This window comes from Dioscorea cayenensis, chromosome 14, assembly GCF_009730915.1.
Source record: "Dioscorea cayenensis subsp. rotundata cultivar TDr96_F1 chromosome 14, TDr96_F1_v2_PseudoChromosome.rev07_lg8_w22 25.fasta, whole genome shotgun sequence".
Lineage (NCBI taxonomy): Eukaryota > Viridiplantae > Streptophyta > Magnoliopsida > Dioscoreales > Dioscoreaceae > Dioscorea > Dioscorea cayenensis.
The window spans coordinates 13,653,947-13,672,690 of record NC_052484.1 but is presented as its reverse complement, the minus strand read 5'-3'; the positions used below and the strand labels follow the sequence as shown (position 1 = coordinate 13,672,690).

The following is an 18,744-nucleotide window of genomic DNA, read 5'->3' as shown; positions in this document are numbered from 1 at the left end:
TAACCGTATCAACTAATATTTGTAATTTATGTCGATGTGACCACAAAACTTTTTTTTGTAACACAAAAGCCACTTAACTTTTCTATAATTGCACGTGTATCCATAGTGGCCTATTTTAAGACGGTTTCCGGTAAGTTTGCTGATGTGGTGTTAACATGGAGTTGACATGGCGCTGGAAATCAGCTTAAAACAGGGTATTATAACCACACGTGCAACAGAAAAAAAATTAAGTGGTTCTGTATTATAAAAATTAATAAAGTTTTTTTAACTACAATATTATAAAGCGCAAACATCTATGGCCATGAGAGGAATGAACCCAACAAAGTTGTGTTTTTTTTATTAATGAAATGATGTTTCGAAGATGAAATTTTTTTTCCTTTTATCAATGTGTTCAGAATTTTGGAAAAATCATTTTCTGATAGAGGTGTATATTTTCTATCCAACAATTGCAAGACCTTCTACTTTGGAGAATTCAAAAGATTGACATGGAGAATAAAGAATATAGAATTTTTGAAAGTAAGTTACCCGGATAAGAAGGAAAAAATAAGAATGTATCCCTAATATTCTCATTAATTTAAAATCTTTTTCTTCCTTTTTTTATTTTTTATTTTTTTTTTTGAACCACCCCTTTTAGCCTCCATCCTAATGGCCAAGCCTATGTTTAATGGTACAAAAGACATAGAAAAAAATTCTTAATTAATATTTCTTTTATTTTTTTTGTATCTACTTATATATATACATATATACACACGCACACAAAGGGGCAATAGAAAATAATCAATGGTGGAAAAGAATAAAAAAAATTTATATAATAACATAATAAATTCATGTTTCAACCACCCAAACTTCCATCCTCGACTTACAAGCTTTCATGTATAGCCAAGGGTCTGCAATCCCTGAACGGCGAGGGTATATCCTCCGGCTCTCTGTCCGGCATCACCCACCGGCCATAAGCATTGCGCACCATCCCCTTATTTTCTAGCTGATACCATGATTCCGGCACCCTCAACTCCTCAAGCAACATCCCCCCATACTTATTCACCAATGCAACATCTCTCCTAGCATTCCTCCTGTACTCATCTTCCTCACTCACATAACCATCAACAAGATGCAAGTACGTCTCCAACCCATGAAACCCAGCCAAATCAAACCCATGATGTTTTAGATAAGGTGATGATTTCACATCCAGTCTCAGCTCCATTCCCACATGCTCGTACACCCATTGAAGCTCTCCAATGATGCCTTCCAACTTCTCAAGCCTTTCATTTAGTAAAACTCCCGGTAACTTGGGAACCACATCTTGCTTGACTACCACTCGTAATACCTTCACGTTCAAATTTCTCAACTGGTCGCCGAATGCGTCATTACCGACACGAGGCCCTGCGAAGGTGATGACACTCACTGGAAGATCGGCAATGGTTGAAGCAGCTTCGTGGGCGTTGAGAAGTGCTAGCGCTCCACCGAGGCTGTGGCCGGTGACAGTGAGCCTCACTTGTTCACCTTTACTTCGGTAATGAGCTACAAGCCTTTGGATTTCGGTAATTACCTGCTCTGAAGCACTGGACTTGTTATACCTCGTGGTCACACTCTTGGATTTGTAGATGCTGAGGAATCCATGCTCAACCTTGGCATCTCCTTGATCTTCTTCATCAACATCTTTTATAGATTCTAGTTTCAAGTGTGCGTTCTCAAACCATTCGGTTGTTGCGACGGTGCCACGCCATGCCACAACTATGTCACGGCAACCAATACGGCGAGACTCAGTGTCATCGCTCACTGCTACGAAGCCCATCCAATTTGAGTCTTTGCTCCATGTGTTTGCATGGAGAGAGTGTTCTATCCATCGAGGAAGCTCAATGTTGGACATGGCGTAGATGTATTTGGTGATGTTGTAGCCACTGCTGGTTAAACCAAGCTTTTCAAAGAGACGGTTTTTGTTGTATAGAGCGCTGCCATGGTACTCAGAGAGCGGGTTGTAGTCGAAGCCATCGTAGGTAGCTTGGGCAAAGTCACCGTACTTGATGAGTTCACGACGGAGCCAAGGGTGGAGTACTGGGTTGAGTAAGTTGGACCAGTTGGACTTGCCATGGAGTTCATCTTGCAAAGATGATATGTTTTCTTTTGGAGATGCAGCGGGTGTGGTCCGATTATAGCTGTCTTGGATGAAGTGGTTCTCCTGAAAAGGGTTTCCGGCCGTGCCCATGTGTAAGAGGTTAGAGATAATGTTGGGGATATTGATCATAAAGCTAGGTCTTCGGCGTTGTTGGATCGGTGTCTCGGTGGTGGCATGGAGTCTGGACCGGGGCTGGAGAATGGTTTTGGTGGTGGAGGTTGAAAGGAGAGGGAGGTGGTTGGTGGTGACCAAATTAGCTGCCATCAATGGAACAGTGCTTATTATGTTTCTTCTTCTCTTGTTTGTGATACTGCATGGGTTGATATGTATCCATGTCTTTATATAGATAAAGAGAGAAAGAAAATGAGAGAGAAATGATGACTCCAAGGTTGCTTGTTTAGTTGGGATTTGTAATCTTAAATTCCAATATTTGGTATGTGCCTGGTCAAATTATGGAGTATAATAATTCAAAGATTAAATAGAAGGAGGCTTGGAAGGGGAAGTTAGACAAAGTATAACTAGCTATGTTTGATTGTTTCATCATTTCTTTTTTGGGATGAAAATTGGGATTGGGTGTATGTAGTCTGAGTCTTCATATTTCACGGTCAAAGGACAGGAACCCTCCTAAATTTCCATGGAACTTCATCTTGAGGCTGATGTTGCATGTACTAATGGAGCCGCAAGGTTGAGCAGCAAAGGACAAAGAAACAGTCTACATTTATTTGCGGCTTGCTAATCCTGACCGTGAGAAACTTGGTCACAATATGCACGTGGTCAATAAGGCTACATAATTACTCCATGTAATTTGGAAGTTTGAGATACAAGTATAAAACAAATGATAGGCATATGAAGTGACAACATAACAAAAGCAGTTTTTGATCGTGTTGGCATCTGGGTAATTCAGTTAGTTCGGTTGGATGCCACCTTAACAATTTTGGTGTATTAGTCAAAATTTTTTTTTCCTTTTTATTAGTTTATTTAAAAATTCATAAATCATTAAATATTATTTTTCAAATTTAACCCTCGTATTTAATATATTTTTATAATTGGTAATAAATTATATTTAAGTACATATTTTTTAAAACATATTTTATATAATGGTAATTTTGAAAGTTAATGTAAATTATAGAAAATTTACATTAATAATTAATTTTCAACAATTTTTTTTAATTTATGTGATTTAGTTCTAATGTACAAGGAGAAAGAATCGGATGGAGTATAATTATTGTAACATCCCGAATTTTTTTCAAATATTTATTTTAAATTTTGGTAAAATTTTTTTGACAATGATTTTTATGAGTGGGGTTGATTTGCTTTTCAAAGATGCACCTACAGAGATTATTGAAAATTAAAGGCCGTTCATGAATTGTCAAGGAGATTGGTGTTTGTAATGATTCTTTCAAAGAGGGGCTGCAAGGGAATTTGAGAAAAAACAATGGAATTGTGGTACATGGTGGAGTATCACGCTCCTGAGTGGATGAGTTTGTAGTGTAGTGATTAGGCTTAACGTTTTAAGCTTGTTTCATTATTATCTTGGTTATGTCAGGCAGGTTTTAGTAAAAATGGGATCTATGTAAAATCATAAGAATTTTTTTAAATTTTTTTTATTAAATAATAAATTAAATAATATAACTAAAAACATGAATATTTATTAATAATTATGATAAATAAATATTAAGCCTGGAAAAAATCTAGAGATATCCTTCTAACTTTATTCAATTACCTGTGATGCATAAAAAAAAAAGAAAAACTCAATTAAAGTTTATGTTTCTTGCCTGCTCAGATGCAAAATTATCGATTAAATTTTAATATGTATTCTAGTTGAGGTATCAAATTTTTTTCAATAGAAATAATGACTAATCCATTTAATCTTTTTTGTGATATAGTTGATTGTAAAAATGGTTTTATTAACTTTAATTTCATATATAATAAAAATTGCCTATATTGATTTTTGTATGTTAAACTATTACGGGATAAAAAATTTTCTATATTAATGTTAATTAATTACTCATGGCGACTGTTTGGTTGATGCTTTAATTATTTATAATGCTTTAGATGAAAAAAATAGTTTTGTTAAATTGATTTGATGCATATCCTTCTGGATGAGACAAATGAATCATTTCTATTTATGATAATTCCCAAATACTAATGGTTATTCCACCATGATTTTTTTTAGCCTTAAATTTTTTTGATTAGGATTAAATTTTATGTTTTCTCCCAAGTGAATTAAACAACATATCTTATTCTATGTTTTTGTTTCTGTCACTGCTATTCGATTTTGCTCAAAATCACCATAAAATAAACTTACATATTATTTAGTGATTTAACTAAAAACAATAAATTTAATTGGTTTTTTTTTTTACACAAACAAGATTCATTATATTATTTTCAACTGAACCAAATTCAATGTCTAATCCCATGATCATTACGTCATCATTATTATCTCTAAAAGCATCGCCAACAACCATAACTTGTAAACTGAGATAAACATAGAAAATGATATCGATAAAAAACATAAAATTGTTATGAATATTATAATTGGATGTCTACTATAATAATAATACTGTAGCAGTTGTCATTACTTGATTACCTTCTAGATGTATTGTAGCAGTCGCCGGTATTGTTACTATTCGACCTATTAGTATTTTTTGGATCATTGGATTGAATCAATCCTGGCCGTCCATTCAACCCTTGAATGCTTATAAATACCCCCCTATGTGTTGTAAAAATCATTGAAGAAGAGAAGAAGAAGAGAAAGATAAGAAGAAAGAAGAAGAAATAATGTTATATTCTGGCTTTATTATTTTCTTTATACTTATAGGGCCCGTTTGGTGGACATAATATGATATAGACGGATATGATATAAGGATTGGATAGGAGTAGGAAAGGATATGGGTATGATAAGTTATATCCTATCATTTGTTTGATGCGCACCAAATAAACCATTAGATAGCATTTTGTTATTTAATTTTATATTTGAAGTGGACCGGATAATAACAAGATATGATATGAATGATATGTAAATAGACAAAATTACCCTTTATAATATAGTTATATGTCCTTTTCTAAAATAGACTTTTTTTTTTGGATTTTTTCCTTAATGATTTATTTATCAGCATATTTTAAATTTTTAAAAAATAAATAACCTATAAATAATGTCAACAAATATATAGATTACAATATCACCGACTTGAAAATATTGTAGTTCATATGAATTTCTTTGGAGAAAATCATTCACAAAGTTATCAATATAGTATAAAGCTAAAGTAAAAAACTCATTAATTAAAAATAAATAGATCACATGTCACGCCCCGAACCCAGCTCTATGGACCAGGGACGCCGAAAAACGGCCGTACACCTACAAGGCCGAAACCAAGTAGGCATACAAGGCCTCAAAACCTGAAAAAAAATTAACAACAGGATTATGAGCTTGGGAGCCCAGTAAGTAACCACTAAAAATATCAGGATCACAAAATGTCTAATAATCTTTAAAAATATACAAAATGTAATATAATGAAATAAATATCAAAATGAACCCATAAATCAGAACTCATTTATTTAAACTCGGTGACCCGAGTAAGATTTCAGAACTCATAGGTTTACCCTCGGTAACCCGAGCCAGAATATCAAAAGCCGTTATTCTTCACCGACGAAATGGTGCAAAACTATAGTTTTTATGTCAGAAGTACGTGTCGACACGGTCAGTGTTTAACCCTCAGTGACAGGGTTATTGCACAATTAATTGGGGACTACGAGTTTCTATAGAAAAAATATGTCGAGTTCAAAATTATTGTCAACACAACAATACTGAAATTCAGTGATCCCGTTTTCTAACAAAAATAATTCCAATTATATCAAATAAGATAATGCCAATATGTGACAACCTCTCTTAACATAAATAATCAATATTGTCTACATAAATAAGATTATATATATAGAATCTGTGAAACAATTCAACACTCAACAACATGTTTCTTTCTTTTCTTTTAAAAATTTGATAAGTAAAACAAATAATAAAATAAAACAAAGTAAACAATAAATAACCAAATGAAAAGCTAATGTCTAACATTTATATAAATCGTACTATGCAAAAAATATTATAAATCAATTAAATAACATTAATATATTTGAAAGTAATTATTATGGGCAAACTATCAATAATAAAATAAACAATTAATAAATATTAATAAATTCTAAAAATAATGGTCAACATAACCACAAAAATCAAAACATAAACCTGTGAATAGGAATGGTTTTTATTTTCTAAGCAATAAAATCCAAATTAACAAAATAATTATATAAACCATTATCGAAAATCAGAATTTGCATACACACACACACACACACACACACACACACATATATATATATAGATTTATATGTGGTTTACTTACTTGTCGATCGCTCAAAACCCCCCAAAATCCTACGATATTTCTTCGATGGAACCTCACAACGTAAGAGACAAAACCCTTGACGGAGAGACCTATCCCTGTCTTTGCCGCCAGCACCACACACCAAATCAAAAGAAAAAGAGGAGAAAAGGGAAAAAAACTAGATCTCTCATTCTTCCTTAATCCAAACAAAGATCCATAACGAGAGAAACAAAGAGGCGGCGGCGGCTAGGGTTTTGAAACCTAAATAAAACATAAGTAAATAAAATTTTGTAACTGCCATCCATGCACAATTAATAAAATAATTAAAAAATGTGTGGGGCCCACATCACATCAAAATAAATTTTTAAAAAAAAATCACTAGACTAGAGAAACTAAAATTAAGATAGGGTTAAAAAAAAGAGATTTAGATGAAAAATAATCTACTCAATAATGAGATTGACAGAGAAACACTTTAATCACTTTAAATGCGTAAAATCCTACTTAAAATAGTGAAATTAGTGTCATATCTAGTTGTTGACAAGTTTCATGTCCCAAGCATCATGTTTAATAGATCAAAAGAAGGTATACAATGAAACCCTAGTTAAGGGAGAGTAACCAAATAATATGGCAAAAGAGTAAATTTATTTTTTATCTTAACCTCCCCGTTTCTATCCTGACTCCCCCACATAGGATTCATTGTCATGTGGTCGGCATGATAAAAAGGGCCAATAGGATAAGACTATCATATCCTATTGGCACATCAAATAAAGGATAGTAGCAGGATATGATAGTCTATCATATCCTGTCATTCTTATCATGTCTACCAAACGGGCCCATAATATATCTATGGAAATTTATATATATGTTTACATTGAGGATGAGTTATTAGTTGCTTATACAATATGTTATCAGCATAAATCTGCTCCTAATCTTGTTTTACATTTCCATTTTAACTTTAATGTAACTATATTTCAATTTCATTTTTTTCTCCTTTCTTATAATCATTTATTATATTTTATAGAGATTGATTTTTAATGGAAAATATCACAAAAAGAGAATTTGAGGTTCTTCACATTTCTTGGAGCAAATATATATCATGGAGCCTCGATATCAAGCTCAATTTGAAAGCAAGGAACCTGGGCAAAACTATTGAGGTTAATAACAATGAGCCTAATGATAATATGGCGAAAGTCTTAATATTTATAAGGCATCATATTGATGATGGGCTGAAGAATGAATATTTGACCATTGAGGATCCACAGGAATTGTGGTTATCCCTGAAAAAATGATTTGAACATCTCAGAATGGTCTACTTGCCCAAAACATTTAATGACTGGTCAAGTCTCATATTCCAAGACTTTAAAAGCGTACAAGAATATAATTCTGGGCTATTTAAAATTGTTTCAATACTACGTCTCTGTGGAGAAACAGTGATGAAGGTATGATGCTCGAGAAAACATTTACAATATTTCACGCACGAAATGTTATATTACAATAACAATATAGAGAAAAGAATTTCACAAAATTTTCTGAATCAATTTCTTTTCTCCTTGTGGTGGAGCAAAACAATGAATTGTTGATGTATAATTATCAATCTCGACCATCTGGATCACCACTACTGCCAGAAATTAATTTTGCACAAAGAAAATGGCATGGTCGTGGTACCGGTTTTGAAAAACCACAGTGAACGAGGATATTATGGTGGTTGAAGAAAATGTGGTCGTGATGGGGCCCAAAATATTATCGGACCACACGATAGCAAAATTGATGTACATCAACAAAAGCAACAAAGCCACAATATGGGGTCAAAGGCAAAGAGGGATACATGCTATCGTTGTGGCCTGGAAGATCATTGGTCTAAAATTTGCAGGACCCCTCCACATTTTGTTTATTTTACCAAGAATCACTCAAAAATAAGAAAGGTAAAGATGTTGAGAAAAATTTTGCTAACAACCCCACAGTTAATCCTACTGAAAATAATTCTAAAAATAATATAAATCTAACTGAAAATACATATTTAGATGTGTCAGATTTCCTTATAGATTAATTTGTAATATATCTTTATATTATGTTTTATTAAAATTATGTTTTTCTTCTATTTTATTTGAAATATGGTTGATGATGAATGCATTATTGATTGTTGGACAACGCATACTATTATGATAAAAAAAATATATTTTATATCCTCATCAATGAGAAAGGCATGTACAGCCACAATAGTAGGGCCTTCAGACCTGATTGAAGGTTATGGAGAAGCAACATTGATGTTGCCAAATGGGACATCCTTGCAGCAGCAGCAGCAACAACAACAACAACAACAATAATAATAACGACGTTAGAATATAGGTTTTAGGACAAGCATGCTCAGAAGCACACCAATGCTTAGAAGCATGGGCCTCCCACACTAGCCTTCACTTCCCCCCCTCAGGTACATCTATTACTTACTAAGTCATTCTTTGACAGGACAGGGGGCTAATATCGGAGTGCTGAGTTGGAGGGACTTTGATTACCTTCTCAGCATGGTCGATGGCTTCCATCTACACTTTGGATATGAGATCGCCCTCGCTATACATCATCGGGCGATTGATCCTAGGGTTGGATTCATATTCGCTGGCCTTTACATCATCCAGTTTATTGGCTGGGTAGGAGTTTCATTCACATGGTTGCTATTATAGGAATTCAGTTATCTCCTCCTTCATCTTTTCCTATCCCCGCATCAGTACATAGCGGGGTCGACACTGTTAACTTGGAGTTTGAGAGATCTGAGGCTGTTGATGCACGTAATCCACGAATGATGCAACAACTTGTATGCTTACTTCAATTACATTCCAATAATTACTGATTTTTTTATTGAAATGTTATAGTTGAAGAAGAAGAAGAAGAAGAAAAAGAGACTGCAGAGCCAATTATACAAGAAGCATCTCCTTGTCCAGTTGATGTCCCATCGGCTGTTGATGAAAGTAATCCACGAATGATGCAACAACTTGTATGCTTTCTTGAATTACATTCTAATAATTACTGATTTTTTTTATTGAAATGTTATAGGTTAAGAAGAAGAAGAAACAGAGACTGCAGAGCCAGCTGCACAAGGAACATCTCCTTGTCTAGCTGATGATATGCTTGAGGAGGCTTTTCAGGCATCAAAAGATAACATTGTTGCTGATCTTCATCTTGGAAGAAAAGCACAAATTTCAAAGTGCCAAAAGGTAAAAATATCAACTTACTCATGTTGTAGAGGCTTCAACATTTTTAGTTAAGTGTAAGCTTGACAACACCCCTTGTGTATATCCCGCAAGTGCACGTGTTTGTCGCGTAATAAAAATCCCAGGTGAGTGAGTATCGTATCAACAGGGAGTAGGGAGTAAAAATACTTGAATTGTTTCTTTACTAAGCAAAGATGAATATTGATTTGATTGACAAGATGTAATGTAAACAAAAATAAAAGAGACAAGAGAGAAAGCACAAGTAAAGGAGAGGTAAGGCAATCGATATAAATGGGGTACCCGGATATTGTTCCGCCTAGGATAATCGTTTCAAGTGCAAAACCCTCTATTATGCTTTCTAACTAATGCATTAATAAGTCATGGAGATCCTTCAATATATGATCCCAAATCTAAGGTCAACCATGCATAACTCTATACATGTCCCGGAGGAGAAATTGAACAATCACTCAACCTAGCACTCGTATAGAATCGCAATGAGTTCTAGGGATTCTAAGTTATAAATCCTATTCCTAGATATAGACCTAACCCTTTGGTCTAGGTGAAAGGTCCCTAGTCACAATTAAGCCCTAGGTGCTAAAATCACTTCAACACTTCACTCTGTTGCCTTTGCAACTAAGCCCCAGCGGAAGGTCATCCCTTAGCCTATTCACTCTACTATGACCACAAAGAACTCGAGAAAATGGAGATAGGATAAATCACACCGGAGGGGAAAGGGGATGCTCCGCTACCTCTCGACTCACCCTCTCAACCCTCTCCAATCAAATTATGTCTAATTCTCGTTGTGTGTTACTCACTCACAAGGGTTACCAAAAAGAACTCTCAACCCTAGTGTCACTCTAAGTGAGTATTCACACAATCAAGCATTCAAGATTATAACTCAATTAAAATATCAATTAATGAAAGCATAATGAAAGGTTTAACGAAACAAATACATCCTAGGATTCACAAATCCAAGTACCCACTAGGGGGTTTAGCTCTCCATGGAACTAGTTGCAATCAATGAAATCGAATGTAAAAACAAATAATCCATAGAAAACCCCCTCGGTTTTCATGACGATGGTCTTGTGGAGAGGCCTTTACTCGTCCAAGGGTCCCTTTGTCTGGCCTCGAATACACCTTGCCGGATCAGTGCCAACGAAAGCTCTCCCACTAACCTTCTTCCAAACGGAGCGTGATGTAGGAGCCATAAAACCTCTCCCAATCCCTAGCCAATACCTTTCCAAACCCTAGCCGCTGCCCTCTCTCAAGTTGGGGAAAAGATGGAGAAAAGAATTCTGAAATCGGGGCTGAAATCAGCTTTAAATAGGACTAGAATCGGGCATCCACACGTCCCTGTGGAATTCCACACGGGATTGGATAATTTCGCACGGGCGTGTGGAATTTCCACACGCCCGTGTGGATTCTTTGGAAATTGCTTTTCTCGGCCGGCTGTGAACAGTATCTGCTATAGTTAATTTCTATAGTGTTTTGCTACAGTGCCTGCTGCAATACTGGCCTGAAATACTCCCGAATCCCTGTTCTGATCGAGGTAACGTAAACGGGCACATGTTTATGTCATAGATCGCTTTGCTTCTTCGATAAACGGCTACCTTGGTGGAGATCTTGCTATACATGCATAAGCCAGAATACTTGAATGTGACTGCCTTTGTGCCCCTCCAAATCATTGTGCTGACTTGAATACGAGGAGGTTGACACACATTCTCGCATCTTGAACCCGACTTATGTCTTCGTGTTTGATCCTTCTTAAGATTTTCTCCAAATGGTGCATTCAAGATCTACATTTATAAAAGTAGCATAAATGCACACATATTAGTGCTAAAACTTGATAAAAGTAATACTCATCATAAGGAAAGAACACTTCGCATTCTTATCACACAAGCACTTATCAAAGCTTATAAATATTTATCTCATGTAATTATTTTCATTAATTTATAGTAGCATAGGAAATCTTGAGGTTGGCTTTTATGGAGCACTTGGAGGCTTCTCCCTCTGATAAGGTCTGTGAATTCCACCAATGCATTGCTTTTGACATTCATGTTTGTTGTGTTCATTTACAACTTTAAAGAGTGTTAGTGTTCATTGGTATGTGTAGCTGAAAAATTGGCATAAGATTATATTTTTTCATCAATCATCTTGTCTATTCATTTAGTGACTCATGTCCATAAGCTCATTTACAACTTGAAAGGGTGATTATGTTATGGTATTTGAAGTTGGGAACAATAGCACAAAAACAATAGTATTATAAAGGTTACAATTGCAGCAATCTCTATCTTGTGTGCAATCTTCCTTTTATAATTTTCCGAAAGCCAAATTATGGCTAGAAAGTGTAGCTTTAAGCATCCACTTTGCTTTCATTCTTATATCCTCAATAAATAAAGAGCATATATAGTGTTTGCTCCTAAAGCCGTTAGTTAATATCGCCTTACTAACTTTATAAATTTCTTAAATAAAATTTACTTTGTGTTCCCCTACTGCTTTTCAAGTAGTTTGCAGGAATACTATGTGGCCTACCTACAATTTTCTTGTGTTGTCATCTTGAGATTTTGTTCAGAGACTGTCATTTTGCTAAAGAAACCTATAGGAATGTTGCCATTTTGTTTTATATCCAATATTACTTCTTCCCATGGCTGATCCTTTATTCCTTATTTTGTCCTTGATGGGACAAATTCTCATGCCCTCTTTTGATTGGCAAGCTTGTTTCCTATTTACCATTGAAGAAACATTTATGTTTGGATATTATTGTCACTTGGATATAAATGTCAAAGAATGAGATTTGTTGGATAGATAAGTGAACAAGGGATGCTTATGAGTCAAGATTTATTGTGAATCATTCTTGTTCTTAAAAAAATATATATTGATATATTTTGCAAGTTATATGTTTATCTTCATCACATCAGAAGAGGCTGGATGCCTATGAAAGCATCTTACTTAATGGAGCTTAAATCTACCGTTGATATTGAAAATGCCCCTTCAAATCGGAGAGTGCGGAATGATTTCTAGCCACTTGATGCAGTGGATCCAAAGAACGCGAGATTCCCTTGTTGCATTGTTTGGACACCTCTTCTAATAGTTTTATGGTTGTCTCCTTATATCGGTCATCTTGGAATTTGTCAAGAAGATTGGGCTGTCGTGGATTTTGCGAGTTTAAATATTATAAGCATAGATAATTTTGCATATGGCAAAGTTGCCAGATATCTTAAACTAGACAGGGAACAGGTATTTCATATGTCCATCTCTTTTTATTCTCTAATGCAAGTTAGATAGAATACAAGCTTTATTATGTATCTAAAGTTATGTATATCGAATTTAATTATTACAATAGAATTCTTCGATTTTCCAATTCATGCTATCTAAATCTTTAAAATTGTATCATTTGACATGACCAATTTGTCTTACAAGTTTAACTAATTGAACTATCATCGACTAGGTAAAATTTGGAGCATATTAACATAGTTCCTAAGCTAAGCATTGTAAATAAATTTCTTCCAATTCTTCAGCATGACTCTGTAAGTAAAACTTAAAGACTTGTTCTATTAGCGGAAAGTGAATCTTGAATTTTGACATGAAATTAATTGCAATACTTGTTTTGGAACACTGGACAGTGTTGCTTTCCTCTCAATATTGTAAAGCACACCTACGAGTAGACCTACCAATACGTGGAGCGGGGGACAGCAACATTGTGGGACAATGCACTGCAAGCAAGCATGCAACAATTCCAGCACAAGTGCTACAACCTCTTCACCGGCAACTGCCATTCATTTATGGCTAACTGCATGAACAGGCTCTGCTACAACCGATCCTTGGGATGGAACATGATAAATTTAGCTACACTTGTGCTCTGGAGGAGGAAATGGGTTGATGGCATGTTGGTATTCTGATCATTCTTCCCCTTCACTGTTGTACTTTGTGTTGGCCTTTTGATTGCAGGATGGCGATTCCTAATTGGTCTTGCATCATTCTCATTTCTTCTAATTGGATGGTATCTTTTCGGAACATACTGTGTAAAGAATCCGATTCAATGGTAGAGTTGTTATTGAATTCTTTTGTTTCCATATTATTTCATGAAATGGCATATTGATTTCCAAGTTGCATGTGTGGGGAAAAATTGGAATTATGTCAGAACATCAACTAAGAACCTATAATTGTTAAAAAAAGAAGACAAGTACTTTCATTTACATTGCCTTCTAAAAAAAGCACATTGAAAATGGACGAATATCATAAATAAAACTGTCATAGTATAAGATTTAAATAAACCAGCATAAAAATAGGCCAAATCCTAAATCCTAATCCAGTATAACCTTAAAACCAAAGGCCAAAACCCTAACTCTTTAACCTAACCCCGCCGTAAACTAACTTCCTAATGTCTCATCCTCAAATATTAAAAGATAAGCATCCTTTGCAGTCACAAAGAAGGTCCTCAAATCTCTAAGAGACGAAGATATCGTGATCTTGAAGGAGTTGAATAGCTGCAAGACAGTCTGAGAGTATCATGTTCACTTGGAGATGATTGAAGTTGCATTAAGCCAAGGCCATGTCAATTACTTCAAGCTCTACAGTCAAAGAAGAATTTGCCAAGGTTGGAGCATAACCTGCCATAAAGGTTTGATTTTTTTACAAGTATTTGATACAAAGACCAGAAATATTGATTACTGAAGAAAAGAGTGAGAACTTGATCAGAACAATGAAGTAAATTTGCATCTGATGACAATTAAATCAAAACCTTGTCCTATACTAGTTTTAAGAAATGATATGAAAGTAAAGATATTCTTTATATTTATTGGTTTTTATAAACTTGTGATTTTTTGTAAAAAATATGCAGAAAAAACAAATTGACCTTAGAAAATCAATTAGGTCATTGATATTCTAGGAGATTAGAATAATCAACCAAAGGGCTACAAAAACATAAAGACATTTTAAATTTTTCTAGAAAATACATGAAAACAAAGTTCAATTTTGCATACTAGAGGTTTGAAACTTTAAGGACATAAAGAAGCAACCCAGTATCAAGAATAACCAGCAGCAAAAATCTTGAATCTAAGACAAGTATAACTTTATAATCTAAGGCCGAATTCCTAATCATTAAATAAGTAAATCCATAAAGTCATGTGGAAATCCTAATTACTAAACTAGTACAATAGTATAAACTAAAAAATTAAAATCAAAATCCTACTCTTTAAAACTAGTACAAACTTAAAACCACTTTCTAAAAGAGGAGGAAATCAAGTACAGGCCTGAGATCTTCTTTCTTTCTAAAACTCTATTGGGAGGGATTATCAAGCGAGATCCTCAAATTCTCTCTTCCACGCACATAAATTTGAAACCCCGAACAAATATAAACTTATAATTTGAAGAAGCACTTTAACTTAGTGAAAAAAAAAGAAATCAGTAGTAACCTTGAGATTCCTCACACCACCCTCTCATGGTGAAGAGAAGAAAGAGGCTTCAAACACAAAACTATGTGGGATTTACCAAGACCATTGCCTATATGGCACCAGGAGACTAGGGGAGCTGTAGTACTAAAAGACAAAAAAATAAATTTAAAAAAAAGGATGTCATTTAGAACTAGGACTTGATAATTCATCTTTTGTGAGTAAATTTATATCGGTGAAAAAGTAATACAATATCAATATAAATGTGTTATTTCATATTGTTTATATAATTTATTTATTAAGGATATCAGTAATAGAAAATGCTTAAGGTACTCATACTTTCATGGTATGGACAGTGTAGGCCATCAATGAAAAAATTATTATAAGTTAGAACCTTAAGCATGTGTGGAATATCTGACACACACTTAAAGTCCCGCATAAAGCAGACATAACTTCTTCACAGCAAAGGAAGAAAGATAGATACTTGCTAAAGGCAAGAATACTATTGATTAATGTAAGACTGAAACAACGGAGATGCCAAAAGGATACCATATTGAGGAGATCAAAATGGCATCATCAAACCCTTCCTATGCCCAACCAAGTACCATATGAGTTGGTTGCTTGCTAATCTGAAAAATCTGCAAAGCCTTGTAAGCAGTGGCATCAAGCTTGATGCCTAAGAAATTTGTCTTTATGAGCAGATGTGAGAAATGAAAACTTTCAAACAAAGGGTACAACAAAAGTGTCACCACATTCCTTTCATTCAAAAGTAGCAAGAAGCCCCTCATTCTCTAGATTTTGTTGGATTAATAAGTGAATAAGGGATGCTTATGAGTCGAGATTTATTATGAATCATTCTTGTTCTCAAAAAAGTATATATTGATATATTTTGCAGGTTATGTTTATCTTCATCACTTCAGAAGAGGCTGGATGCCTGTGAAAGTATCTTACTTAATGGAGCTTAAATCTACCGCTGGTATTGAAAATGCCCCTTCAAATTGTAGAGTGTGGAATGATTTCTGGCCACTTGATGCAGTGGATCCAAAGAACGCGAGATTCCTTTGCTGCATTGTTTGGACACCTCTTCCAGTAGTTTTATGATTGGCTCCTTATATCTTTTATCTTGGAATTTGTTGAGAAGATTGGGCTGTTGTGGATATTGCATTTTCAAATATTGTAAGCATAGATAATTTTGCATATGGCAAAGTTGCCATATATCTTCAGCTAGATTGGTACATGGCAGAGGGAGATAGTGGTACAAAAGAAACAAAGTGAACTACTCAAAGGATGGCCTCTTAATTTCCACTGATGCTACAATTCCAACCATCTACTTTTCTCTTCTTATTCCTTGTTATGGTCAGTGTACAAGATAAACTCCTTGTGAAATAGATAGTGATACCAATGCCTGATAGCCTGTACGATGACATAGAACTCCACATCATATGTGCTATACCGTGTCCTGGCACCTGATAACTTCTCACTGAAATAGGCGATGGGCTTGCTGTTCTGGCTTAAGACTGCTCTAATCCCCACCTTGGATGCATTCGAGTGTAACTCGAAGTGTTGGTGAAAATCTAGTAACACTAGGATTGGAGTCGAAGAGAGGCGCAATTTGATCATCTCAAATGCCTTCTCCGTCTCCTCAGCCCACAGAAGCCATCCGCCCTTCATGCTGTCCATTAATGGGTCCATGATGCTGTTAAAATGTGGGATGAATCGCCTGTAAAATAATGCCAGCCCATGAAAACTATGAACCTCCGTTATGGTAGTGGGTCACGGCTAATGCTTCACTGTTTCACCTTGAATTCATCCACTTGTAGCCCTTCCCTAGAAATCACATAGCCAAGGAATGATACTCTGGATGTCATAAACACGCACTTCTTGCCCGCCGAAAAGAATCTCTCACTGCGAAGAACTTTAAGGACTTCCCGCAAATGCTCCAGATGGTCCTTGGGGTTAGCACTATAAATTAAAATATCATCAAAATATACAACAACACATTTGCCAATAAATGGCCTCAAAACCTGGTTCATCACCAGCCATTCATAGAGCCCTTCACGTGTCTTAAACACTAATTTTCACACATCACCGGACCTTACCCAAATCTGGTGGCACCAGCTCTTCAAATCAGCTTGGTAAACATGGCCACTCCACTCAGTTGGTCAAGCAAGTCATCAAGACGGGGATAGAGAATCTATACCTGACCGTAATCTTGTTGATGACTCGGCTATCCATGCACATCCTTTAGGAACCATCCTTCTTAGGTGTCAAAAAGGCCGAAACCGCATAAGGGCTTAAACTCTCCTGAATATGCCCTTCCACCAGCAGTTCTTCTAATTGTCACCACAGCTATTCATGCTCTGTAGGACTCATTCAATAGTGGGGTTGATTTGGAAAAGCCGCACCAGGCTCTAAGTCAATCTGATGCTGGATATCGCACAATAGCTTTAGCTCATTAGGTAGTTCTTCAGGAAACACATCCTTGAACTCATACATAATTAGCTTTGTAATCTCTAGAATAGCTTATTCAGCTGCAACTCACCTCCCTATCAGTACAAAGATCACATCTGACTTTAGTATCTCCTTTTAAAACCTTGCCAAAGTTAGTAGATTGGTACTGTCCCTAGCAAGGTTTGATTAGGTTGTGTCCCTGCTAGGTAGTAACACAATCTTGACTCCATCCTTGGTAAAATTGTATGTGTTGGTCCTTCCATTATGCGCAATGCCCTAGTCTTATTGCCATGGCCGCCTAAATAGTAAATGACATACATCCATAGTGACTACATCACACCAAATTGTGTCTTTGTATTTTGATCGAATAGAAAAGGAGATCAAAACACACTAAGACACGGTAACCTCGCCCCCTTTCTTAAGCCATGAAAGCTTGTAAGGGCTAGGATGATCCTCGGTTGCGATCCCTAATTTTTGAATGGCTGTTGCAGACACAATATTCTCACAACTTCTTGTGTTAATCACAAAGTGACATGCCTTTCCCAAGATGGTACAGGTGGATTGGAAGATGTTGGTCCGCAACCAATCTTCCTCAGTGGCCCGTGGCATTAGGCAAGATCGCCTAACAACCAATGCAGCACCCATGTCTACTCCGATAATCTCCTTAGCCTCCTAGTTATCGGGTTGCTCTTCCACGGCCACTACTTTATCCTCCTCCTCAAAATCTGCTGCTTCAATGAGAAGGACCTTCTTACCGGTAGACTTCGTGCATTCAGATAGCATATGTCCTGATTCTCCATAGCCAAAACACCGAAATGTGCTGCTGATTACCTTGCCGGACTGGATAGTCACCCAGCCACAACTTTCTTCAGCACGATTCACACCACTAGGGGAATGGTTGTTGCTACTACCGCTCCTATGCACCCAGAAATACTAGGATTACGCCTCCCTTGCTTCTCCACCTGTAGAGCCTTCTGATGAGCTGTAGATACAGAAATAGGATCAGACATGTTAACAGTAGCCTAAACCTGCATCCTCAATCCTCCAATGTAACACGCCACCCACTGATCCTCCATTTTCTAGATCTCATTTCAGGCTACAAGTTGGTAAAACGCCATGGTGTAATCGTCCACTAACTGGTTACCTTGCCTTAAATTCTGCAACCTTTGAAACATCAACCTTTGAAAGTTATAAGGAAGGAATTACTCACATAG

General features: G+C 35.8%; 1 protein-coding gene and 1 pseudogene across 1 annotated transcript; one reads left to right on the top strand and one right to left on the bottom strand.

Moving 5' to 3' along the window:
- Positions 1-792: 792 nt before the first annotated feature.
- Positions 793-2,480, bottom strand: LOC120275967 (phospholipase A1-Igamma1, chloroplastic-like). Its single transcript, XM_039282706.1, has one exon. The coding sequence runs from the start codon at positions 2,375-2,377 to the stop codon at positions 860-862; it is 1,518 nt and encodes a 505-aa protein (XP_039138640.1). The 5' UTR covers positions 2,378-2,480; the 3' UTR covers positions 793-859.
- Positions 2,481-12,641: 10,161 nt separating this feature from the next.
- On the top strand, positions 12,642-16,354 carry LOC120276153 (annotated as a pseudogene).
- Positions 16,355-18,744: the final 2,390 nt, after the last annotated feature.